The 26,200-nt window shown below is 45.0% G+C and overlaps 1 protein-coding gene across 1 annotated transcript in view; it reads left to right on the top strand.

The window, feature by feature from the left end:
- Positions 1 to 26,200, top strand: part of ERBB3 (erb-b2 receptor tyrosine kinase 3) — a 97,840-nt gene that overhangs the window by 66,434 nt on the left and 5,206 nt on the right. Inside the window, exons 9-27 of the mRNA XM_066616824.1 lie at positions 1,564 to 1,684; positions 2,147 to 2,220; positions 5,264 to 5,354; positions 5,748 to 5,947; positions 6,691 to 6,823; positions 6,918 to 7,008; positions 9,300 to 9,451; positions 10,809 to 10,862; positions 14,439 to 14,580; positions 15,229 to 15,348; positions 16,209 to 16,307; positions 17,836 to 18,021; positions 20,246 to 20,401; positions 20,872 to 20,947; positions 22,397 to 22,543; positions 22,732 to 22,829; positions 23,632 to 23,781; positions 24,730 to 24,801; positions 25,426 to 25,693. Of these exons, the coding sequence (XP_066472921.1) occupies positions 1,564 to 1,684; positions 2,147 to 2,220; positions 5,264 to 5,354; positions 5,748 to 5,947; positions 6,691 to 6,823; positions 6,918 to 7,008; positions 9,300 to 9,451; positions 10,809 to 10,862; positions 14,439 to 14,580; positions 15,229 to 15,348; positions 16,209 to 16,307; positions 17,836 to 18,021; positions 20,246 to 20,401; positions 20,872 to 20,947; positions 22,397 to 22,543; positions 22,732 to 22,829; positions 23,632 to 23,781; positions 24,730 to 24,801; positions 25,426 to 25,693 (2,430 nt within the window). The remainder of the gene's footprint in view (positions 1 to 1,563; positions 1,685 to 2,146; positions 2,221 to 5,263; positions 5,355 to 5,747; positions 5,948 to 6,690; positions 6,824 to 6,917; positions 7,009 to 9,299; positions 9,452 to 10,808; positions 10,863 to 14,438; positions 14,581 to 15,228; positions 15,349 to 16,208; positions 16,308 to 17,835; positions 18,022 to 20,245; positions 20,402 to 20,871; positions 20,948 to 22,396; positions 22,544 to 22,731; positions 22,830 to 23,631; positions 23,782 to 24,729; positions 24,802 to 25,425; positions 25,694 to 26,200) is intronic.

A 26,200-nucleotide genomic window follows, 5' to 3' on the forward strand; every position in this document is an offset into this window, starting at 1 on the left:
CAAGAGTGCATGCTTGTGGGCTAGAAATTAGAGCACGTCCTGCTGGTAGGGCACAACTCAGCTCAACAACAGCAGCAACAGCTCTCAGGGAGCAAGGGAGCCTCTGTGTGCACATGCACATGTGTGTCTGTGCATGGGTGCATCACTAGCTAAGGGCCCATGTGTATAAAAGGGCCCACCTGGCTGATCCCTGGAACCTCAGTACCACTGGCAGTCAGGGGCCATCCAGAGGCATCATAGAGGCAGGTCCCAGTGCAGAGTTTTGCTCCAGGGCCCCCAGCAGCCTGACACCAGCTCTCTCTCTCTCTCTCTCTCTCTCTCTCTCTCTCTCTGTGTTGTGTGTATAAAACACAAACACACAGTTGTCACCTTCATGTGCATGCACTTGAGAGTAACCTCATTGAAACTCAAGTTTTACTTCTGAGTAAACATGCATAGGAACATAACATTGACTTATTCATAACGAATGAATGGAAATATTTATATCTAATATTTGTCTTGTGATCAAGACAGTTCAACCATAATGAAGCAACATGACTTCCTGATTTTAATCATTCTTGATACTGTGGTTTAGCAGCGTCTTAGGAACCCACATGTAAAGTAAAAGGCAGATATGACATGTTTATTAAACTAGACTAATTACTACCCTCTGTTCTATGTTCACAATCTCTCTTGCAGACAGAATACTCCCTTTAACCATAGATATGCCTCATGGGGAAGTTCACAGTTGTATATTGTACTCTAGAAAGTGAACCTTGAGACCAAAGTGAGAGTGGCCCCAAACTTGAAACCTTTCCAAAACTTGGGGCTCGTAGCAAAAAACTGCCTAGTCATCCCTGCAGTGGCATAGCTAAGGGGGTGCAGGGGGTAGCAGTTGCACCGGGCATCAAGCTTTAGGGGGCAACAAGCGGAGCTTGACACTAGTGACCAAAATTGTGAAAATCTTGGTATGTATGAATAATACCATCATGTTATATATCAATGGAAAGGTAATTAAATGCAGAGTGCAATGAAACAAACTGCACTAGAATATCTGTATTCTCTCAAAAGTTATGGCCAATTAACCAGAAAATGAAAACACAACTGTTTTGTGGAACAAAAAGTGAATTTGCTTAACTCCAAACTGACCTATGAGACTGATTGTTCTGAGTGCCAATGAGATACAGCATGGAACCAATAATTTTTTATTTATTTACTTAATTAAATTTGATTTTATCATGTGGGGGGCTACAAAATCTTCTTTGACGCTGGGTAGCGGATAGATGTCTTAGCTATGCCACTGACTGGGGGGGAGGCAGCAGAGCAAATAGGTGGTGAGCTGCTGGGGGGATGAGGTGTGTTCCTCCCAATTTCCACTTTTAAAAAACTTCGGGCATGACATCACTTCCAGTTGTAACACCACTTCTGGGGCAACATTTTGAGCTTGGCAACGGGCTACATGATCATTAGCTACGCCGCTGCATCCCTGCATCTCCCATCAACTCCTGGAAGATGTCATGGTTGGGAGGTTAAGTTGGTATCCTTCATCTCCCTGAATATTTTTTCCTGACCCTGTTTCTCTAGCCTGTGATGGAACTGGAACTGGAAGCAAATACCAGACAGTGGACTCAAGCAACATTGACCGCTTTATCAACTGCACTAAGATCTTGGGCAACTTAGACTTCCTTATCACTGGTCTGGAAGGGTAAATATGCAAGAATTATGTACTTAATGCTAAAACGTACATCAAAAGTTTTTGTGGGGCAGAATGGCTAGTGTACAGCCACAAAGCAGTTGCATTACTTAGAGATTCTTCACTCATCCATGATGCAGTCACATCTGGGAAGAAATGTAGCTGTTGATTAAGAGATGTGCAATGGGAAATATCAGAATCTCAGATACCTCCCCAACAAGTTCAGAATTCCATTTTTGGCTGAGTTTCTCACCATTTGCCACCAATTTTTTTTAATCTATCTGGAACATCAGAAATAACACCTGAGTGTAGACATTTGCTCTTTGGTAAAATGGAGGCGATACAAAGCTGGGTTGGTTTCAGAGCTTCAGGGGTCTCTTGTAAAGAGGTGCTTGCAAAATATTGCTCCCTCTTGGGCTGATCCAGTTTGAGAGGCTGGCTGTTGGTTCTGACTATCTTCACTCTCTTCTTTAGAGACCCATGGAAGAATATAACTGCCCTGGACCCAGAAAAACTCAACGTTTTCCGGACAGTGAAAGAGATAACAGGTGAGTGGGTATGTGGGGAACTCTGGGTTAAAACAGCACATTTGGACTTCCTTATATAAGGCTTCTGACTTTTGTTTTAGGACAGGATATGCTCAGGACTCATTATACTAGGAAAGCCATTCTTGACCCTCCTTCTGCACCGCCACCTGATTCTTCCCCCAACTTCTTTCCTTCCATGCAATGGTGTTGATCTTTCCCTGTCTCTTGTTTAATGTAGTTTGTAACGAAAGACATGTTCATACAGAACTTTTTTTTTATGCTTTATTTATTACAGATACAGGTAAGGAAAATTGGATAGACTTAGGGCTAGGACTACATAGGTTACACACAAGGGTGGTGGCCATCGATTACAACAAACATTAATCCAAACGAAATTAATACTCAATACAAAAATTATCATATTCTTTAACCCTACTGGTTAATACTTTAACATTCCATATTTTTCCTCTAACCTTATCTATCCCATCATAAAAAAAAAAACAATTCAGACTTTTACTTATACACTCTTCTTACCACTAAACTAGTCTCTAAAATAAAATCTTTCTTATCTAATTCTTAATTTCTAATATAACATCTAAAAAAAAGTCTCTGATTACAATATTACCTCCTTCAATATCTCTTACAACATGTTATACATCATTTTCCATAACTATCCAATCAAAAAAGGCTTCAAATTTTTACTTATTGATTCTTCTTACCACTAAACTAACCTCTAAAATACAATCTCTTATCTGATTCTTAATTTCTAATATCACATCTAAAAACAAATATCTCCAATTACAATAATATTATACTTCGCTTATCCACAATACTTATATTCCAAAATTACAATTCCATCTAATTTATTTCATATATTTACCACTTTAATTTTCACGATACTTATATTCCAAATTCCCTTTTCATCCACTTTAATTTAATCTAATTAATAAAATATTATATCTTAATACCACTCAATTTCCACAATATTTATATTTCAAATTTTCATTTACATCTATTTTAATTTAATATGTTTAAAAAAAATTCTATTTATTATTCAACCATTTTGCCCTTCTTCTTAATGTTTACTTTGTACTCTATCTTATTGGTGTTCCCTCTTAGTCCTCCTACTGGTTCTTCCACTTCTTCTTTTTCTTCTTTTTCTTCTTAAGTTCTTCTACTGGTTCTGTTTTTCTTTCTTCTTTTTCATTCTGTTATTCTTGAATTCAATCCATAAATTCTTCCTCTTCTTGAGACAGCTTGCTCTCTGAACATTTCGTCTTTTTTCTTCCTTAAGATTCTCAGTTATTATGACATCTGCTTCTTCCATCTTGTGTCCCATTTCAAAATACTCCACTTCTTTAACTTCACCTGACATCTGATCCATTCTTTTTTCTTCTCTATTGTTTATAATCTGTTCTTGCGAGTTTACAAGGGAGGAGCTTATTTGCCCAATTTGTTCAGAGAGTTCTCTGACTTGTTGCTCCATTTCTCTTCTAAAATCCATCAGAAAGTCCACCAACAAGGCCTGGCTTTCACAATCATCTTCTAGATTTTCAAAAGCCATTTTTATCAACACCAACTCGAGCCACTTCCTACAGGGCTACTTTCTAATTTTGTATCCGGGGCTACTTTCCAAATTTTTATATCAAAAAAAAATCAGTCAAATCCACAATCAAATTAGGTTAGTATGCCTTTAAATGACCAAAAAAAGAAAAAAGAAAAAAGAAAATTCAAGCCTCTTGCTGAGAAGCCGAAACCAAAAGTAGCAGAATCCAGGCTTAAATAAAGGCTTTTTGCTGGGAAAATGAAAGTAGACTTTATTTCCTTCGTTGAAGATTACTTATTTATTTCTCTTCGGTACATACCATTAAAAAAAATATAATCTTGTACTTACTCCAGCAGGGGAAATACCAATTCACCTATTTCCCCCCTGGGCGGCTAACGGCCATCGTGAATAATCTTGAATTATCTCCTCCTCCTCCAGACTTCTTACTTACAGTTCTCAGTAAAACTTTTTAATGAGCCAAGTTCACTCACTCTTAATAGCTTTTTTCGCTGCGATGTTGTTGTATCTAGGCCATGGGAGGACGGGTTTTCAGCTCTCCAAGCTTCTCAAAGATGGCGCCCGGGATAGATATGCTTCAGCACAGAGCAAAACAGAGAGAAATCCTTGAAATTGCCTGTTTCTAACGGGGGGGGGGGGCGTTCAAGCTCTCAGCTCTTCGTACCGTCTTCCTGGCACCGAAGCATGCCTTAGTTGTTTAGGCACATGAAAACATATCTATTTCGCAGTCTCTTCAGGAACCCCCAAAGTTCACTGCAACTTCGCTGAAAGTTAGCTCCACCCCCCCCCCCCCATGTTCATACAGAACTTAGTGTGCTGTGGGTGCAATATGAATAGGAGGAGTACATAAAAATTAAGATGGGAAGGTGGGTTTGGAGGGCATACTATTTGAGGAAGGGACTATGAGTGTTGGGACAAAGCTGAAGTCTGGTTCCTCATACTTCTGGGAAGTATGGCTATGCTTCATTTCCCTACCTTGACTGGCTACAATCAGGTTGACACTGATCCCTTATGAATGTGTGTGGCAGGAGCAGCTAAGAGACTCTTAGACCTGTGAGGATCACAAAACATTACAAGTGCAGGACAGTGAGCTTTAAGGAAAAGGACCTTATAAAGTAGTGCCAAAGTACTGCTTGAGAAGGACAGCTTTAATATGAATGATCTACCCACCATTTTTTATTTATTGCATTTTATCCTCTCCTTCTTTCAAGGAGTTGTGGCAGAAAGTGTGGAACCTCTTTTATCCTCACAACAATCCTGTGCAGTGGGTTAGGTTAAGAGAGAATGATAACCAAAGGTGTGTGTTGTGTATGTGTGTTATCACCAAGAGGGGATTTGAACCCAGACTCCCTCAGTCCAAATCACTACACTCTGCCTTGAAAACAGTGAGATTTGTGTATTGGACTGAACCTAGAAGGTGATGAGAGACACAAATACTGTGACTAGCAGTGTTGGAACCAGGTACATCAGAAATCACCGGGCTTCTGTTCTTGCTCCTAGGTTACTTGAACATCCAGTCGTGGCCCAAACACATGCACAACTTCAGTGTCTTCTCCAACCTGGTCACCATTGGAGGACGCAGCCTATATAAGTAAGCATTGTTCCCCTGCCATCCTCCTTTGCCTTATCCTTGAGTCAGGGAAGCCCTTAAGGCTTCTCTGTCCCCTGGGGATGCCTGAGCCTAGCTACACACAGCACCCACTGTGGTACAGTCAGCAAGCACATTAATGAAAGTCTGAGCAATCACAGTAGCAATGGTGATTGAGCCTGGATCTTGGCCATCTCCTCATGCATATGAACACTCCATCTCCATTGTGCAGGGGTTGAACCAGTAAACTGCATTTGGACCCTGATCTTCCAATTACCCACTCCAGTTGTAGACGCACCACTCAATTGTTACCGAGTCATGACTGTTCCTTGCCTCCCGTTCATAAAGCATTACTTCATTCCTCTTCTTGAAGCTGACCTTTTCTGCTTTTCTTAGCCGTGGTTTTTCATTGCTGATCATGAAGAACATGAATGTGACCTCCTTGGATTTCCGCTCACTTCGGGAGATCAGTGCCGGCAAGGTCTACATCACGGAAAACCGGCAGCTTTGCTATTACCACACCATCAACTGGACAGCTCTCTCACGGCGGCCTTCAGACCTTGACATCAAGAATAATAAACCCCGCAAAAAATGCAGTGAGTGTCCAGGCAAGAGGGAAGGGCTTAAGGGGACTCTGGGGACTGAAAAGCATGGTGTTAGGGTGCCTGCTTTATTAGGCTGTATTAATTAAGACATTTCTGCCCAATGTTGCATATAAGCAACAGGGATCAAATGTGTACACCTGTGGGCTGGGCAGAAATGGGTGAACAAAGATAAAGAGAATTAGGTACTTCTGTACATGTTATTCAGAAGCATGGCTACTTTCTACGCCCGGGGTGCCAAACTCATTTCATAAAAAGTGCCGAAGTTAGCATTTAGGGCTCCAGCTGAGGGCCAGAAGTGATGTCATTAAGCAGAAAGTGACATCATTAAACAGCTAATGACCAGAAATCAGACCCTGTTCTCATATAGAAACTCATTAACTGCAAATGACAGAAGAAAAAGTACAAAAGCCAATCTTGATCATATTTCAAGATTTGGGAAAGCCCAATTTTCATGTGGGCTGCCATTTCAGCTGTAACACCTCAGCAGCTGAGAGCCTGAGGGCCGGATAAAAAGCTTCCGGGGGCAGCCTTATGTTTTGACACCCTGTTATACACTGTTTCCACACATAGCAATGAAATAAATATGGATTCCCCACATTTCCTGATAGGAAGAATCCTGCATCAGAACAGATGTTGCACCAGCTGCTGGATGTCACATTAAGCAGCCTGCAGCCTGCAGTGTAAAATATGACTCTGATACTTGTTGTGACCCAATTGCTCTCTTTCTCTACCAGTACAAGAGGGCAAAGTCTGTGATCCTCTTTGCTCCAGTGATGGCTGTTGGGGGCCTGGCCCACACCAGTGTGTTTCCTGCCGCAACTACAGCCGTGAAGGGATCTGTGTTGACTCCTGCAGCTTCTATGAAGGGTAAGAATAGCCCACCATGAGCGTTTCTCTTTTTTGTTCCATCCCATCTTCAGGAGTTTGTAACATCTCTTCTCTCCTCCCTTGCTGTGTGTAGGGAGGTTCGCGAATTTGTACAAGATGGCTCGTGCTTCCCATGCCACCCACAGTGCCAGAGGATTGAGGGTGGACTAACCTGCAATGGATCGGTATGGCAGTACCACATAGCTTCTGGGAGGTGGGGGTAGGATAGAGACATATTGTTTTATTTAGGTACTTGTTTACAATATTTATTTCCTATGTTTCCATTAGTTTGAGGCAGCTCTCAACATCCAAATCATTGCAAACAGCCACTTTTTTTCTTTTCCGGAACACCTTTTCATTTTTCCCAAATGCAGTGGCGTACCTAGAGGTGAGGCAAGAGGGGCAAATGCCCTGGGTGCTGCACTGGGGGCACCACTGTGACCCACCATCCCCCCATATGCTACTCGCCTTTGGTACTCTGAAAACCGCACCGAGAGTGGCTGCAAGAGTGCAGTCCCTCTTGGTGTGATTTTGCACTGCTCTGAGAGCTGCCCCCTCCCCTCTCCTTTCTTTAAAGGGGAGGAGAGGGGACGGTGCTCAGTTACAGAGAAGCAACGCGCATCTCCTCCAAAACTGGAGAAGGTGCGAAACACTTCCTACTGCACTGAGGCTGCCTCCTCTTCTCCCCTCTCCTTTCTTTAAAGGGGGAGAGAAGGGGGTGGCACTCAGCTGCAGTTGGGAACTGGTCTGAAAGTGGCTGCACTCCTGCAGACTCTCAGCGTGGTTCCTGGCTGCATCTGAGGCCACCCCCTCTCCTCCCCTTTAAAGGAAGAGGAGAGGAGGCAGCCTCCGAGTGGCGGGAAGCATCACGTGTCTCCTCCAATTTCGTAGGAGACACGTGCCACTTCCCAGGCTGCAACAGAGCCTTTTGCACAGCTTCTGAGGGGTGCAAAAGGCTCCCTTGGAGCACTTTGGGGCTGCTGGAAGTGGCACCCAGGAGATGAGTGCCGCCTACCTCCTGAAAGCGATGCTCACCTCTGTTCTGGGCACCGCTTCCAGCGGCCCCAAAGTGCACTGAGGGAGCCTTTTGTGCTTCTGGCACGAAAGGCTCTGCTGCAGCCTGGGATGCCTCCTTCCTTCCCCCCTCTTTTTCAAAAGGCGAATGGGGGAGGCAGCTGCATGGACATAACTGTGGTGATGATGATGTCACTGCAATTACTTCTGGGTCAGGGGGTGGGGGGCAACAAAAGCAGAGGTGGTCCTGGTTGGGGAAAGGCCCAAGACTACCTCTGCCCTCATGCACAAATGGCCTGTGGGAGGTCATTTCATAGTCTTAGGGACACAGCAGCAAGGATCTGGCTCCTTGTCAATTGTGTCCTTGCCTCATGTAATTATACTCAGGACAAGATCACTATTGAAGACCTTCAACAGGATTTGAGATTCATAGAAAGAGAATAGGTCTCTTTATAGATTCCAGATGTTGGGTGCAGAACCAACTCAAGATTACACCATTAGTTGGTTATGAATGATTTTTCTCTCGGTATGACCCAACTGCACAAGAGTTCCAACCAGTCAGTTAGGATGACATATTTTTAGGGGTGGCATTCACACTGCAGTTCTAAGTGATCAAGGAAAGTGGCTTTAAAGAGGCTCAGCCTGGTTGTACAGAGCTAGACTGTGAGACACACACGCCAGCCAACTGGCAATGTACAGGGTACTGCTGAAGCTCACATCCTACACAGTGTGTGGCAGATGTTTGAGCTGTAATGTACTTTGGGCTAGTGCTGGTTCTCCTTCTCAGGAACCTGTTCACACAGGGCCATGTGCATTTTTTTTACTCAGCATGTAGTTAGACTGTGGAACTCCTTGCCACAGGATGTGGTGATGGCATCTAGCCTAGATGCCTTTAAGAGGGGATTGGAGGAAAAGTCCATCATGGGTTACAAGCCATGATGTGCATGTGCAACCTCCTGATTTTAGAAGTGGGTTACCTCAGGCTGCCAGATGCAAGGTATGGCACCAGGATGCAGGTCTCTTGTTGTCTTATGTGCTTCCTGGGGCATTTGGTGGGCCGCTGTGAGATACAGGATGCTGGACTAGATGGGCCTATGGCCTGATCCAGCAGGGCTGTTCTTATGAGACATCCTGGAGGGCTAGGATTACCACAGTGTGAATGTGTTAGACTCTTAAAGCTTGAGAAGAAACAATGGAAACTTAGCAACCAAAGCAGGCGCTGTCCCAAATGATATTCAATGGGGGCCCCACTGCCCTATAAACCCAGACAATTTCTCCCAAGCCCAAATTTGCAGCCTCTGACATATCCACTGAAAAGGGGACTGACTGGAGAATGTGACGGTGGGGCAGTTCTTGGAATGCAGCCTCTGAGTCCATGGAATGGACCTCGGGCCTCTCACTTCCACAGATGTCTCTGCAACGGAGTGCTGCTGAGTGAGTTTTCTTTCTTTTTACTCAACAGGGTGCTGATGCTTGCATGAGTTGTGCTAACTACAAGGATGGACCACACTGTGTGGAGAGCTGTCCAAAGGGCATCCTAGGAGAAAAGGGACCCATCTTCAAGTTCTCTGATGCCACAGAGTGCCGGCCATGCCATGAGAACTGCACACAGGGGTAAGGGTTAAATCAGGGTGTCAGGAATAATCACCATTTCATTTATATTATGCTTTATCTTTTCAGGGGTAGGTGGGAAGGTGAAAATCACAAATCAAGTGAACCCATGAAATACAGGGTAACGGCTCTTGCTCTCAAATAATTCAAGCAAATGCAGTCTAACATCCTGCATTTTAAAACATGAAAATGATTGGGAAAGGGGCAAGTCATGTGAAGGACAGCCAGCAATATATCCTCTAAAAAGCACATGGAAAACTGAGGAAAATAAACAGTCCTAAGCAGTTGAAATGAGGTCCACCAGCGTGAAATATGGGCAGCTAATGATGGCATATTTTGTAGTGTTTTGTCTGCTACTGAAGCAGCTAGGAATAGAACCTAGAATTAGGAAGGGTCTATCAGTGGACAACATATTCTTTGCAGAAGAAGGTCCTGGGTTCAGTCATCAGCTAAAGGAACTCAGGTACCTGGTGATGGGAAAGACCCCTGACTGAGATCCCAGAAAGCTGTTACCAGGTTGAGTAAACAATAAAGGACTCAGAGCTCAATCTTGGGCTCGATTGTGAGGCCTAAGGCTAGGCCAACACCTGTGCTAGCCCAGAGTTAGGCTAGTGCCAGGCATGTGCCTGGCCTCCATTGCTTGGCAGTTGCTTGGTGGTCGTAAGGAAAGCGGGGGCGTGGGGGGGGAGGCATTTCAGGGAGGAGGCTGGAGGGTGGGGAAGAGGCATGACAAGGAGGCAGGGAGAAGGCAGGTGGGAGGCATGCCGGGGGAGGGACCGGGGAAGGAGGGAGGCGGGTCTGGTGGAGCTCTGCTCCACTGAATCCTGTCCGTTCATGTGGGGCTCAGCGCCCTACACGAACGCCTTTACCTCACTGTCAACCTTTTGGTTGGTGGTGAATTGAGTAGCCCCATTGTGGGGCTACTTCCCTTACCCGGGAGAAGGGGAAGAAAGTCCCCTTCTCCCAAGGTGCCACCTGCAGTAACCCGCGGTGCGCAGGATGCAGTGGCAGCCATTTTCGGTGCTGTCAAAGCTGCGTGCCATGGTAGCTGAGGATTGGGTTGCCCAGCTGCAATCCTAACCACACTTTCCTGAGAGTAAGCCCCATTGAACAAAATAGGACTTACTTCTGAGAAGACATGGTTAGGATTGTGCCCTAGGTCATCTATGTCAGCATAAGGCCATATGTTCCTGTGTTTCATGGGTTCACGTGAGTTGTGATTTTCAGCTTCCCTATTCTTGCTTGCAAGGTGCTACTTCCTTAGAAGACAGCATTTGATGTTTTGGATGTTTAGAAGTCACACACACACAAAATGCCTCTGTCTCCCATGCTAATTGCTTTTGGTCTTATTTCTCTGTAGATGTACCGGCCCAAAGATTGAAGATTGCATCCCGGAAGAAATGCCTGTTGCCAGGTACCTGTCAGGATCTCCCCAGGTTTGGGATCTCCACCTTGCACAAATTCTGTTTGAGCAGAGTGGCCTTCCTTAGTCTGCTTCTACATTCAGATAACACACACCAGAAGGAAGCTTTATTCCTTTGAAGAATTTTTTTAAATTATAATTTTATTTTAAAACACCAAAAGTTAACAAATACAAACTCAGAAAGTTGGAAATAAAAATAAAATGAAAATGAAAATGAAAACAAGTATAACATATTAGGTTGCATATCTTAAATGGTCTGTCACCTTTGAAGAATTGTTGAGTGGGTCAGAGCTCAGTGGTAGAACATGTGCTCTGCATGTAGGAGGTCAGGTTCAATCCTTGGCTTGTCTTGTTAAAAGAATCTCAGGTAGTCTCTGTCTGGAGTAGTGTTGCCACTGCCATTGGTCCATCCAATGCAGTTACTGGGCTGGATGGACCAATAGTCTGACTACATGTAAAGGTACTTTGTACAGGCTTGGGTTCAAACAATAGAGAACCTGTGTATTGGAATCTTGGAAGATCTGGCGAGGAGGTAGGATGTGGTGTTAGCAGTGGCCCCTTTAAGGGTAAGGCCTGGGCATTCAGCAGAGTGTGCTGCACAGCTGCAGCCACTTGAAGGCAATAGGGCCCTCAGGCATAAAAGCACCTGATGAAGGGAGTGGGTAGTAGAAGGAGGAAAGGAGACAGGATTGATGGACTGGGGAACTAATGGCCCTGCTGATAGACTGATGTGTGAATGGACTTTGGAAACTGCTGCAACAGACTGCTGGAGACACATTAGTGTTCGGCTGCCACACACAAGACCTGTGGAGGACCAACGTGCTGCTGTAGTAGTGTGAGGAGCTGCTGGCAGGAGAGGGGAGGAAGGAGGACCTTTGCAGGTGGAACAGGCTAGATACCCTGGTTGCGGGGTCCAGCAGTGCTGTAGGGCAGAACTAGGGTCATTCTTGGGGAAAGAAGGGGAGCTAATTAGCTCAAAGTGGGCATAATTCTCCAGGCAGAGCTTGGACTGGGAATCTGGCAAAACAACCTGCAACATATGTTTATAAGAGGAGAATATGGAATGAGCATAAACTGGGGCTGTGTTCAAGGATTGGCCAAGCTGGTGCTGGCTGAAAATCAATTCCCATCAAAGGGCCCATTCAGTTGGGCTACCCTAAGGAACCCATGTGCATGTGCCATTAAGGTGGGTGCATGTGCATGCTTGTATGTGTTCATGCATGTTCCATGTTGGTCCTACTACAGGGCTTTCCTTGGCAACTTAGTGCTAACATTGAACATATACACCACAAGTAGGGATCTTTCTTTCAAGCTGCCTCAATTTCAAGTGGCGTCTGTGCCCTTAAATAATGTTGAGTTTGTCCAGCTGTTTCCATGCACCAATTTATCTCTCCCATAAATAAAATGTATTGTTCAAAGAGGTGGAAGGAACCTTGAGATAGGATCTTGGAATGTCTGGGTTTCAGTTCTGCTTAGAAATAAATTAGTGGATAATGCCAACAAGGTAGCTGGGTGAGTTGGTATAAATTCCTTGCCTCCCCAAGGCTTAGTAATAAAAGCAGGTCTAGGATTGCACTACACAGGTGTGGATGGGGCAGTGCTCAGTTATGAGCTCACCAAGTAGCTTCTCTCTCAGCCTGGGCTCCATACCTACTCCCACCCCCATCCACAACTTCAGTATAGAGACAATAATTCTGACTTATCTTTCATGCTAGGGATTACTGGGATCATTTGTTTGGACACTCCAAAGTGATATATGAATGTTGTTATAATTGCAGTAACAAAGGGCCAAATCCTATGCAACTTTCCAACACTGATGCAGCTGTGCCAATGGGGCATGTGCTGCATCCTGTGGTAGGAAGGCAGTCATGGAGGCCTTCTCAAGGTAAGGGAGTGTTTGTTCTCTTACCGAGGGGTTGTTTTGTAGCTGCACTGTTTCTGGAAAGTTGTTTAGGATTGGGCCCTAAACCCACTGGAGACTTAATATAAATTGTTTCTCTTGTGAAATCTGTCCTGGGGGCTTCTCCTTGCGGATCTACCTTTCTCACCTAGTGGACAATCTCAACAGCTTCCACGTACCTTTTAATATCCTCAGATTCTTAGTACAGCAACAAATAACTGGTTAGTTTCCAAAGTGAAACTAATCTGTTGGATAATTCTTCAAAGCATTTGTCCTCCCCCAATTCCATTAAGAGATGTAATCAAATTCTTCTTTTCACCTCCCTCTGATTTCTCAGCCAAGGGGCACCTGTTTCAATTTGCTTTTCCAAACCCAAACTGTGATTGTGGCTTGAATTCTATCCAACATGTTCCCTCTTTCAGATACTGGCACTTTAAGGAGCTGCCTCAGTCCTGCCAAGGCCTCAGCAGGCCATTGAGGGGGAAACTGTTCAAGATCACAATTTATCTCCTCCCCCAGCAAGTTGCATCTTGTTGAACTTTTAATTGCCCTTTCACTAAAGCAGGCCCAAAAGTAAACAGCAGGTCTCACATTTTGAATTTGTACCTACATTATAGCAGTGAGACTTAGGCTAGTCAGAAAGAGAATAAAATAATCTCAGACTGTAGATTTAGGGCAAACAAACTCTGCCCCACTCAAAAACAGGCTTGAGATTCCCCTTCCTTCTTGTCACTGCTCATTTCCATCCCATTCACTCACACCCCCGCATTCTCCCACCAATGTCAGTTTGCCTTGCAGCTTGTGCATGAAAGGAGGGCAGGGCCACTGCAAGCCCCTGCCTGTTGCCGAAGGGAGTGGATCAAGGCACTTTGATCTCCTTCCCATGCTTGCTTTCTCCCTTACAAGGTGGAAGAAGCTCTCACTGGCATGTGAAAGCCCATTTCCCACTCTTTCTTCTAGTAACATTGGTGCAAGGGCTAAACCTTTGGGGGATGACAGAAGAAGCCTTTTGTATCTATGTTATAACCTGCCTTGAGCCTCCAAAATGAGGTTAAGACACCAGAAAAAGCTAAAGGGTTAACCTGTGGTGAGATCACACCAAGCACATGGTTCTTTCCTGCTGCCGCCACATCTTGATAACACTGAGGCTGTGTGTACTTTTCACTAGTGATAATAATAATTCTACTCCAAGGCAACCCACATTCTGCCACCTGTAGAAATGATAAGAATGCTACGTATTTAGCACATGTATTGTGCTTTAGGGCATTCAAAGTGTTCCACATTCTTTATCCTGAATTATCCTTACAACGACCTTGTAAAGTAGGTCAGTATTATTATTATTCCCATATGCAAATGAAGCACATTTTTTATATTTACCCATTTATTTTGCCTTTGCTAAGCATAGAAACTATGTAGGGCTCTAACTAGTGCAAATCTTATCCAGCCCACCCCCCCATCCCCCCAGTCAAGATTTTACCAGGTTTTGCCTTCATGCTTTCAAGCCAATGCTGGAGGTCATAAGGATCAGAAATACTCCTAAAAATGAACCCTGAAGTTCTTAGGCTACTGGACTCCAGACACAATGTGATTATCTGTGCTCTTGCTATGCTCGTGCAGAATTGAGGCATGTGCACATCCTGAACTATTACCTGGTGTTTGCATCCCAGGAAAGCCCCAACGATGATTGCTGTGATGGTTGTGGGCTGCCTCTTCATCTTCTGCTCCTGCGTCCTGCTCACTTTCCTATACTGTCGTGGCAAGAAGATCCAGAAGAAGCGGGCCATGCGGCGATACTTGGAGAGAGGGGAGGTGAGATTTTCTGAGCCTTGTATGCTTGTGCCACCCCATATAGGGAACTTGTTGAGCCATTGCTCTCACCCAGCAGCATTTTGGCCTAGGCCGACACTTGGGGGAGTTACAAATATTATCCAAGGGTCCAGTCGTATGACTTAATGAGGGACAGAAAAGACCAGCTAAGGCTGCATTCCTGTACACACTTACCTAGGAGTACGTCCCATTGAACTCAATGGATATAACTCCTGAGTAGACATGCAGAGGCTAGCACTATACATTAAGGTTAACCAAAGATCATGAATTGTGGGTCACCACACTGAAAATGAAGTATTGGCATCTTCGGGAGATTGTAGGCATTAGAGTGCTTGTTCAATGAAGCATTATAGAAATAGAACTGTCTCTTCTGTATAAAATTTTGCTGATACCTATGAGCTCCTTAGGAAGTAAACTGAAGCACAAGAAGGAATTTCACAGTCAGTTTGTTGGACACCGCTGCAAGCAAAGCGAGAAGAACAGAAACACATGGTCAAAACTAGGAATTTTGCACACGTGACGAGGAGCAAATGAACTATGTGTGCAATATTACTGATAAATAGGGTTACTTGGGAAACTATGACTTAAATCTCTCTCTCTCTCTCTCTCTCTCTGGTTTTGTTTCTGTAGAGTTTAGAGCCCCTGGATCCCAGCGAGAAAGCCAATAAGGTCCTGGCCCGAATCTTCAAGGAGACAGAGTTAAAGAAGCTGAAAGTTCTGGGATCAGGAGTGTTTGGAACTGTGCACAAAGTAAGTCTGAGCTGTGGAAACAGAGGACAGCTGCTTCAGTCTCATTAAGCATACTTTAGACCATCTGAACAGATATGATGGAGAGGCAGAGAAAAGTGGCCTGCTTATGGAAGTGAGATCATAGTTAGAAGACTGCATCTACTATAGGTGGATAGGAGAGCATGGGAGATGGTAAAATGAATGGGATTAGACTAAAGTGATTTTTAGTCCTTTCCAACCCTATTGACTCTCTACAGCTGGGGCTAATTTCTTCAGGCTGGTGGGCTGAATCAGATCCTTTGCAGTTAGACTGCTTGGTGACATATTTTATCATGGGATTCTCTGGTATCTTGTATTACCTGCATGGCAGGTCAAACGTGGTATCTCCACATGCTGCTAATCACCATACAAATTTCTACTTTTTGATCAGCAGTTGCTCCAGGCCTTTGAGGATGTCCTGGGATGTCCTCTGGGATGTCCTTTCATTTTGTGCCAAAAAGTGGTGCTGGCCTGGTCAGAAGTTGGCCTGAGTGAAGAGCTGTTGGTCATATCGACATGCAGGGAGAACAAAAAAAAAATTAGGGTGGTGGCCTGGTACAGCCTTTGAGCCACCAGTTGGTCTTCGTTACATTGTGGCTAGAAATTTATATGGATGTGAACCTTTTCCCTTTTCCCTTCTGTGGTATGGAAAGGGAGATTCCTTTTCCAACTCTGAGTAGGAGAGATTCCCTCCCATATTCAGGTTTCCTCCTTGTAGATAACAGTGTCACCAGTGAGAGAGACAGAATGTACTTCCCAGAGATTCCTCATTGGTTTGTAGTGTATTAATGGTTTGCTGTATCAAGAATATGGTTAATATCTATAGTTTTCTTTTCCATCAGGGTGTCTGGATCCCGGAAGGAGATTCCCTGAAGATCCCTGTCAGCATCAAAGTCATTCAGGACCCAAGTGGTCGGCAGATCTTCCATGGTGTAACTGATGTAAGTGCTCTGGCCCAACCATGCACCCTGCCTTGGCACGACAAATAACAGTTTCTTTGGTTTCACATTTTCTTCACCACTTGTTGCACCAGGATGGTGCATTAGCCCTTTTGCTAGGAGCTCCTGCTTCCCTCTCTTACCTGTTTATCTGTTTTTGTAAACTGGTGGTCTCATCTTACTATCCACTCTCAAGAGCTCTGACCCTTTTATGGTTCCAACAGGTTTGTTCTACAAAAATATTTGGGAGATAATGATGGGAAACGGTGAATTGTACAGGAAGAAAAAGTTAAAAAAAAAAACCCAGCAAAATTGTACACATGCATGGTGGCTACTTTGAAGCTAAGAAAAGGACAACAGGAGGTCCAACAGGAGGCCTTGAGAGTCTGAAATTTGATAAGAGCCAAATGCCACATTTCAGAATACATTCTAGGTGATGCAGTAAACCAAGATCACTGAGGAAAGACCAAAATGAGCATGAAGTCCCTGCTTAACTCTTATTGCAAGGCTGAACCTATCATGAGGGGTAGAGAGATCTTTGCTCTATAGATTTGAAGCACAATTTTGTCCAAAATATGCTGTCTGTGGGCAATAAATTCACCAGCTTTCCAGTGGTGGAAGAAAAACACCTTCAAGGTGATATGCCTTGCTGAAACCAGGTCTCCTAGAGCAGCGGTTCTCAAACTGGTGGGTCGTGACCTCGTGTAAACCTCATGTAAAGGTTCCCCCATCCCTTTAAGGGGCGGGGGGAGAGGCAGGTAAGCGATCCCCAGGATCGTGTTCATATGGGGGGGCGACGGGGGGGGGGCTTGTGACTTACATTATGTAGGCAGGGCTGCAGCAGGCTGCAGGAGGTGCAGGGAGCCCTGCACAGCCTTTCACAGCGCTCCCCAAGACTTGGAACGTTCCAAAAAAGCGGGTGCAAAGCACTTCCGTTTTGCAGGAGGCGCTTTGCTCCTGCTGTTTCCAAATGTTCCAAGTCTCGGGGGAGGGCTGCGTAGGGCTCCCCGCACCTCCTGCAGCCTGCTGTAGCCCTGCCTACATAATATAAGTCACAAGCACCCCCCTTGCCCCCCCTTAGCCCCTTCCCCGCAAGAACTTACTGAGGGAGTTAAGCTTCCTCAAAGTCTGAGAGCCACTGTCCTAGAGGATTCCCACAGTGTGATACTTGCTGAGACAAGCTAGCCATCCTTGGAAATCTGTGTGCACTCCATATGCTTGCACTATTTTGGAAGCTCTTCAGGGGCCCCATCATCAGGGGAGGAAACCAATTGATTGTACATTCAAAGACACTTTAGTGCCTGTGCCTTTTTAATACCTTTCATCTTGAACAATGAAAATTCTGTAGTGAGCCCTGCCTAACTTTCATTGCGCTTGGCCCTGCCCATTTTCAGCCCTATACTGTAATTTTTTTCAAGGAGTTATATAACATTTTTCTATTTTGGTTATAGCTCAGCATTTAATACTTTTGGCCAGTATCTTTGCCCTGATGCTGTGATTTACATTGCCTCTGTTTTTTCACTATATTCAGCACATGTTGGCAATAGGCAGCCTGGACCATGCATATATTGTCCGTCTCCTGGGCATCTGTACTGGCCCCCAGCTCCAACTGGTGACTCAGCTGCTACCATTGGGCTCACTGCTCGAGTATGTCCGCAAAAACAAGGATGCCATTGGCCCCCAGCTGATGCTGAACTGGTGTGTGCAGATTGCCAAGGTAAGCAACGTCAGGGGTTCATTAATGGGCCTTTCTCATATCATTTGAAGTTGGAAAGCATCTGTCTTTGTTTATGATTTGAGGGAAGGAAAGTCTCATACTCAGCTCCCTGTTTATTCCTGTTTCTCTGGAAAACTGCATTCAAAATATTAAGCATTAGTCAATGGATATATCTATCCAAAATAATTCACTTCCATCTCTCTCCCAGAAAAAAAAAAACACTTCACAAATATACACTGCACTTGTACTTAACATGTACTCTTTTCAGCCAATAGAAATTAAGTATGTAAATCAGACACATCTCATTGCTGATGTCAGCAGTGACATCAGGAATTCAAGAGGGATGCTAAGGAGAGGCTGTGTGGTAACTAAGCATGGACAGCAATAGGATGTGGGGTCTTGATTGCTGGCTGGTGGATAAGAGTCAGCAGCCAAAATGAGAGTAATCTATTAACTAGAGATAATATACATTACATGCCTATTATATAATTAGAACTTAGACCAACTAATTGGTTGTGCAATATATAGTTGTTGCTTGTTCCAGAAGCCACTTTCTGATTTTTTTGGCATGGTCTCTACTTTTTCACATACATATAAACTTTACTGATATGAAAGGCAGTGCCAGCCAGCACCTAATGTCTCAGAGGAAGAATGTGGGTAATTCACAGGAGTGGCCCATCCATGAGACCACCTGAGGTAGATGGGGGGGGGGGTGCCCAACTGTCTGGCCACTCACTTCCACTACTCCACCTCCTCCTCCTACTCTCTGGGTTGGGAAAGGAAGAGGGAGACTGAGCGGAAGAGGAAGTGTGGAGGGCTGGAGCATCAGAGGCTCCTCCACACTTTTTCTTCCGCGCCATACCCCTCTTTCTTTTCCAGTACAGGGATTGGGAAGAGTATAGGCTGGCATGTCACCAGGTAAGGGTGGGCAGCATTTAGCATTTAGTTTCAAGCACCAAGAGAACCTGGGAAAACTGTGAGACATCACTACTAAAAAGTCACAATCAGTGCTTCAACAGTAAAGTCACAATCAGAGCTTGAACAGTGGTTTTCAAGTAGTAGTCATGGGAATCCTACAGTTCTTGGAAGTTTACACAGAGGTCCTCAATAAGAAAATCAGTAACAGAAGACTTTCCTAAAAGATGATTTGTCTTCTATCACCAGTCTTCCCCTGTATTATGCAGCCACAGGCCAGCACTGGCTATATTCTGTTTTGCAATCTTGATTGATTTGAAGTAACAGTGTGGCAACTGTGATGTGCAACGGAGTATGTATCCTAGAACGTATTCCAGAATGTCCTATTGTACTGGAGTTCTGTGGCAGACATGTTGGGGCAGATGAGTCAGCAGATGAGTCAGTGCAGAGGATTCTGTGTAGATAGAAAGTTTGAAAACCACTAGATTGGAACTGGATCATGTTTGTGATCATATTCTGGCAGCTCAATCCCATTGGGTTCGTATAGCAGTGGATCTCATGATCCCAGTGCAGCACCACAGAAGCTGCATCCCTGTCATGTGCTTCAGAGAAGCCAGTGCAAATGGCTTGGAGGTTCTGTGCATGCAGCTCCCAGATGTTCCACCAGAGCGAATAAAGTGGCGAAGGGGAATTGGGGCAGGGAGCAAGCCAAACTGGGAGTGCTAGGAGGAGGATCTCGGTGGCAACAGTGAATTCCAGGATCCTATCCGCCCCTTCCCAGCCCAAACCTGCCTCCAGGAGTCATCTTGTTCTTATACCAGTATAAGAGCTGGTGGTTCAAGGAGACCCAATGGAGGCAAGGTAGTCCATGGAGAAATTTTTTACTTACCTCTCCTATCCTGTCTGTTTCCCCCCTCCCATAGCACACAACAGGCACTCCATCAGTGGCATTGCATGCTCTGGGCTGGCAGCGGTTAGGACTGTGCCGCTACTATACCAAGTCATTATTGAATATTGTTTAAATTAATCTTCATCACTTTCATGTCTTTCCCAACACTCCTTTGCTCCTACTCCATTGTTGCTGATCTTTAAGGGTGCATTGATACGTGTTGGTTTCAGGGCTGCCTGTCTCTTTGGGGGGGGGGGGTCCCAAATACTTGATTCTCATGATGATAACAAGGAGCCTACATGTGTGGGTGGGGTTGTGTAGAGTATGCTTTTGTGAATAAGATGCTCAAAACCAAAACTGGTCCAGCAGGTGGCTCAAGCATTGCAGTACCTCTATCTGTTCCTCTTCCCCTACATTCAGGGCATGTACTACCTGGAGGAACATCGTATGGTCCATCGCAATCTTGCTGCGCGTAATGTTTTGGTGAAATCTCCTAGCCAAGTACAAGTGGCTGATTTTGGCATTGCTGACCTGCTATATCCAGATGATAAGAAATACTTCTATAATGAGATTAAGGTTAGTACCTATTGGGATTGGCTGACCTGGTAGGCTGATGCAAACGCATGTCACGCCTTCATTCCTGCATCCTGAGGTGTTACTGTGTTCAAAATGGCAATCACAACAGAGTGAAGAGGACAACCACATCCAATGTGGACAGGGAAAGCTAGAAGATCTGAGATACATGGAAGCTTGCAAAATGTAGATGAGCCGAAGACTGGAATTCTGGGAAGAAATGGCCATCAATATTTTGACAGAAACATCTCCCCATACAAGATATTATGGGAACCTGTCATGGCAGTGAAAGCAGATGTCACCGACTTTGCTTTGCAAGGGCCTTTATAAGTTAAGTTTTAGCTCAGGAGTTCCACTGGAGATTAGTCAGAGTAGCTGTCCGAATAGGAAAAGCAGACGTGCAAATCTTCCATCTGATTCATTGTGTGCCTATCTTCATTCCCAAATTTTACCTTCTGGCTTGTGTTTTTCAGACACCAATAAAATGGATGGCTTTGGAGAGCATACATTTTGGAAAATATACCCACCAGAGTGATGTGTGGAGTTATGGTATGTACCTTGACCAAGTCACCTCCTGAATATTAGATCAAGACTTCTCAACCTTTGTCATCATAACAGGCCTCTATAACTCAAGAAGACTTCTAGGCAAGCAACCACTGTGGGCATACCTGACATAAGAGTCAGAGTGTTTGCCTTATAGTGCCCACTCTTGTCATCAATCCAGGAATAAGCAAATTCAAAATAAAGGAGAGAAACTTAGGCAGCATCTGTATGGCCACAGTATTCTTTTAGGTCCCTGGTGAGCAGATCCTGAAAAAAGCAAGGTAGATAGTTTCTCAGTGGGCCCTAGCTTCAGCAGTCAATACATGGGGTATGGAGCACTGCCTCCTTTTTGTGTAAGGGAGAACAACTGTGTTTCAGCTCCACGGCCGACCCATCCATGACATTCGCATTGGGCAACAGATTGGAGGGGAGCAGTGATGCAGCAGGTCTCCTTGCCTGTGTCTTCCTCTTCATGGGTACTTTAGCAGGAAATATGGAGCATGTGGGGATTGCTCCCTGTGCACTCTGCATTTCAAAGAGTGAGGTAAGCAGGCAGGATTGCTACATTCCTCAGAGTGCAGTAATCTGGTCCTCTGCCTTTTTACCTTGGTCTTTGCTACACCGGGCCTACCCAGCATGCTCTGTTTTTCCTGCTTCATTTAAAGAGCCTGTGTAGAGGAAGGAGCCAAGTCAGGGGTGTATGAGTTTTTTTAGGGGAGGCGGCGGTAGCAGCAACACAGATGGTGGCTCAATTGGCTGCCACAGGCAGCCCAATATCTTCATGGCCTGTTTGGCTCTGTTCTTTTTGTCTGAACAAAGACATCCAGTGAAGGAAAGAAGGTGGGGAGAAATTTGCATACACGCCTTGGCAGCAGTCCATCCATCGCAAGGACCTTCTTGTTGTTTTTCTGAATTCTTGCACCAGGCCGAGAGATGCTCATGGTTCCTCCCCCTCTCCCTGGTGGGTTGCAATGCAATCCATTGTCAGAGTCATAGGAGCCTTCTGACTTGTTTACTGGCTATGATTATAGTGGGGCACCACAGCATTACTTGCCCAGAGATTTTCTCTGGCTTAAGGCATTGTTACCAACAGAAGTATGCACAATTCAGATGGCCCTTTGCATTTGGGAACCCTTGTTTTCTAAAACTCCCTGCTGAGAATGGAGTCACTGAGTCAATCTTTCTCCTACCACTGCTGTAAACTGTCATTTCTCAGTGCTTACACTCCCAACCAGGGAAGACTAGAACTGGCAGCGAGCAGCTCCCAGTTTTGCTCAGCTATTGGCAGCCCAGATTGCTGGGACTGGTGCAGCCAGGCCCTGTCAGCATAACTGCAGCCCCTCTAATTTCCTGTGCCTGGGCCACTCATGGTTGTACCCTATTTCTGTTCAGCTATCTATGCTGAGTCTACCCCATTCCATTCACGTGCGTTTTCTGTCCCTTCTTCTGCTGCAGGAGTTACATTGTGGGAGATGATGACCTTTGGAAATGAACCCTATGCTGGTATTCACCTTTCAGAAGTGCCTGATCTTCTTGAGAAAGGGGAACGCCTATCACAGCCCCAGATCTGCACCATTGATGTCTACATGGTGATGGTGAAATGTACGTGACTTCACTTTCCTGTAGCTTTCCTATTTCTGGGCATTCCTCCACTGTCCATACACTGTCCAGTGTATTAACCAATGCCAATGGAGACTGTGAGCTCAATAGACCAGAATCCAAAGCCAGTGGCCACAGGTGTTGTTGGTTACTGCCTGCTTGAAAATTTTTTACCTTCTCTAATCTCACAGGCTGGATGATTGATGAGAACATTCGCCCCACCTTCAAAGAACTAGCCAATGAGTTCACACGCATGGCCCGTGATCCCCCTCGCTACCTGGTGATTAAGGTCAGTACTGTCTTGATCTAGTTCTCTGGTCCCCTTCTGCAATCTCAGCTACAAATTAAGACTATGGAGACTTTGCAGGCGCTAAGCACTTGATGGCTGGGCCACTTACAGAATCTGCTCTGAATCCTAGTGATAGCACTGTGCCTGGTACCTACTAGTTCGGTTGCAGGCCCCTTGTAGCCTGGTCATGTTTCATCCACAGTTTCCAAAAATCCCAGCTTGCTCCTGTATTTCAGTTTGTATTTCATTTTCAGAATATTGAACATTTTCTTACGTGAAGTGTTGACATGGTTGGTGAGAGAAGAAGTACAGTTTTTCCAGTCTCATAGTTAAGCTCTCTACCTTCAGATGTTTCTCTTTAAGATCCAAAGACGGAACCCAGTCTGAGACAGAGCTTAGCCCTAAAACCAGTTTTTAACAGCACCGCTTGGCTGTGAATTGGGATGTGATGGGAATGTGTTCCCAGAATTACATGCCTTTGTATGTGTGAGTGGGGTGAAAGAAGAGATGACTCTTAACACATGCGCAGAGCTCTTCTCTTCTCTTACCTTTGCCAGACGTAATACCTGTAGGATGGCAGGGTGAGACTTCCAGGAAGACTGGAGGGCTTGGTGTCCCTCCTTTTATATACCAAGCACTGCTCAAAGGATTCATCTTGCAATGAGATGTTCTCTCATTTTGATGCTCCCAGTGCAAGCAATACAAATGGTGGTGCTCGGCAACCGTTAGTTTGGTATTAAAAGGTTAGCTTATATAAATACTGTTAATAATAATAATAATGATATTTTTGTCTTCCCCACAGAGAGAAAGTGGGATACTTCTTCCTGTTGAACCACCCACACTCAGTGAAAAGGAATTGGATGAGATGGAGACCCTGGAAATGGAGACAGAGTTGGAGGATGAGGAACTTCATAATCTCTTTTCCTCCAGGCAGTGGATTGACTCCACAAGGGTAAGAAACTCCCCTTTTCCTGAACAAATCAATCTGGGAATCTTGCCTTTTATGCCATCTCCTCCCCACTTCCCCCACCTATATTCTGCAGTTCTCTACTCTGCAAAATCTACATGGAAATAGGAAAGGAAAGTTTTGCCTTGCCCTGCTGAATGATTGGTTTATGCCTTGACCAATAATAACTGAGTCCATTACCAACCAAACCGCTGAATCTCTGTACCTAGATGACTCCTTGTCTGCTCAGAACAATTAATTAGGTAACACCTTGTAGGTGGCTGTTAGGGCACAACCTGCAGAATTTTTGCTGCCATAGCTGATGAAAAAGACTTTTCTTTGCAGATACACCTTTTTTACCTGTGCTTGCTGCTCAGGAAAACAGGAAATGAAAGAGAGACAAAGGGACCTATCCTGAGAAAAATCCAAGCAAGTAGCACAGGAACCCAATAGCATATAAGAGGGTATGCAAATGAGCACTGGGTGAAGCAGGAGTGATGAGTGGGTGAGCAGATGGCCTTGTGTGGAGGTTAGCCTGAAACCATAGCAAGATGGCTCTCCTGCAGTCTGTGAGACTCTAAAGTTAAAGGAAGCTCCACTGAGACTTAAAGCCATAGGATCAGTCAGGATGAGTAAGGAAATGGAGGAATACTAGGATGCTTGGGAGTGGTGAGACTGCACCAGTGTCTAAAACATCCCACAGCAGCAGAAATATTTAAGGCTTGGAGAGTGGAGACATTTTATCTCATTGTCCTTCCAGGGTCTTAATTGGTCACCATTGTCTTTCAGAAAAATATCTTGTTTCATTTATGAATTGTAAATTAATTTCTCTTATTGGCAGCTGTTACCAGACAGAAGGGTGGAACAGCCACATTTAAAGTAATTAGATCCCAAATAAGATTGATCCTACCTGTGCTCACCATTATTTCATTTTTTCTTTTTTTCAATCCTCAGAGTGCAACTCTTCTGAATCCATCTGCTGGATACATCCCAATGAATCAGAACACCCTCAGTGGGAATCGCCAGGTACCTAACAACTCAACCTATATGAAGACTGGAACTGGTGTGGAAGCAGGTCCAGTTAGAAAAGCATCATCATCAGAGCTTGGGTGGGGGGCATTCTGACTTGTGGGCCAGTTTGGAGGGTTAAATGGCCCTAGGGAGAAGTTTTGGGCAGTGCCTTTCACAAGCCCCTCCCAGTAAAAGATCACAGGAAGAAAAATGGAAACAGACCTCTGCCTGGGACTTTGCACTGCTACTGCTGCAAGTCAGCCTAAATCTGGAAAATCAGCAGACAGACTTGTGACCCATCAGCCTCAGAATGGAACCAGGAAGGCACTTGGCAGATTCCTGGCTTTTGCAGTCACAGGCAGGAGACGTAATGGGCTGCAGGCATGTTGCCAGACCTGGCTGAAGGATTGTTTTCCCCTTAGTGGCTCACAAGTTCCGGCCTGACAGTTTCTAATCTGAATAACTATTGGTTGAATTTCATATAAGGCTGCTCCATGCATCTAAAACTCTGTAGTGTCTTGGAATTGTTTTCAAGGGTGCTGTAGGCCAAAACTGGAAGCCTCCAGTAATTGGGGAAGGTGAGAAACAGAACTCTTCAACCTTTTTAACCTACTAATCTCTGTCTCCCTTGTGATCCAGAGCACTGGGTTGGGCTCCCGGCAGACTTTACGTATAAGGCAGGAATCAATGGGCCGCACCGTGTCAGAGTCATCAGAGGGACGGGGCACTGCCTCTGAGTATGACCTCACTGAAGATCTTTCCTTGTCGGGGAGCTTGTGCCGGAGCCTGCGCTCTCGAGGAGACAGCGCCTACCTCTCTCAGCGGGAGAGCCTAATGCTCCCAGTTGGAAGTGCTGATGGTGAGGAAGATGCCAATGGTTACGTAATGCCAGACAGAAATGGCAGAGGTAAGAAAGGTGTCACAGTCTGAGGTGCAACTCACGTTCTTCTAAGTGTAACTGGTGGATTGTTCCAATATGAAGGTGGAAATGGCTAGATTGAAATGGGCATGGCCTGCAAGAGCCAGGAAGCAGGGTAGCAGGCTGATCTGGCTTTCTGTAGGCTGTGATTTTCTCCAGTCATGAGTCTTTTGATGCGCAGTTGCATGTTCTTTGTCACCCACAGTTGTGTGAGGCAGTGGACAACTGGCTACCTGAGTGCGAGCCAGATCCAATTAGAGGAAAAAAAGGGAAGCTAGGATCCAGGGCAAGTGGGACTGTTTCCTGGCCTTTTGGCTGGAGTTAAGTTTATGGCAGTATGTAAGAAAGGGCTGTTTGTAGAGCTGGCGAGGAGGGCAGAAAACTCCCGCTGAAAGCTCTCTATGCCGGCACTGTTAGCTTTGAGAAATATGCGTGAAGCAAACACTGCTGCTTCTCACTTTTGGCTTATAGGATAGATCTACAGCACAATCCTAT

The sequence above is a fragment of the Tiliqua scincoides genome, chromosome 2 (assembly GCF_035046505.1).
Source record: "Tiliqua scincoides isolate rTilSci1 chromosome 2, rTilSci1.hap2, whole genome shotgun sequence".
Taxonomy (NCBI): domain Eukaryota; kingdom Metazoa; phylum Chordata; class Lepidosauria; order Squamata; family Scincidae; genus Tiliqua; species Tiliqua scincoides.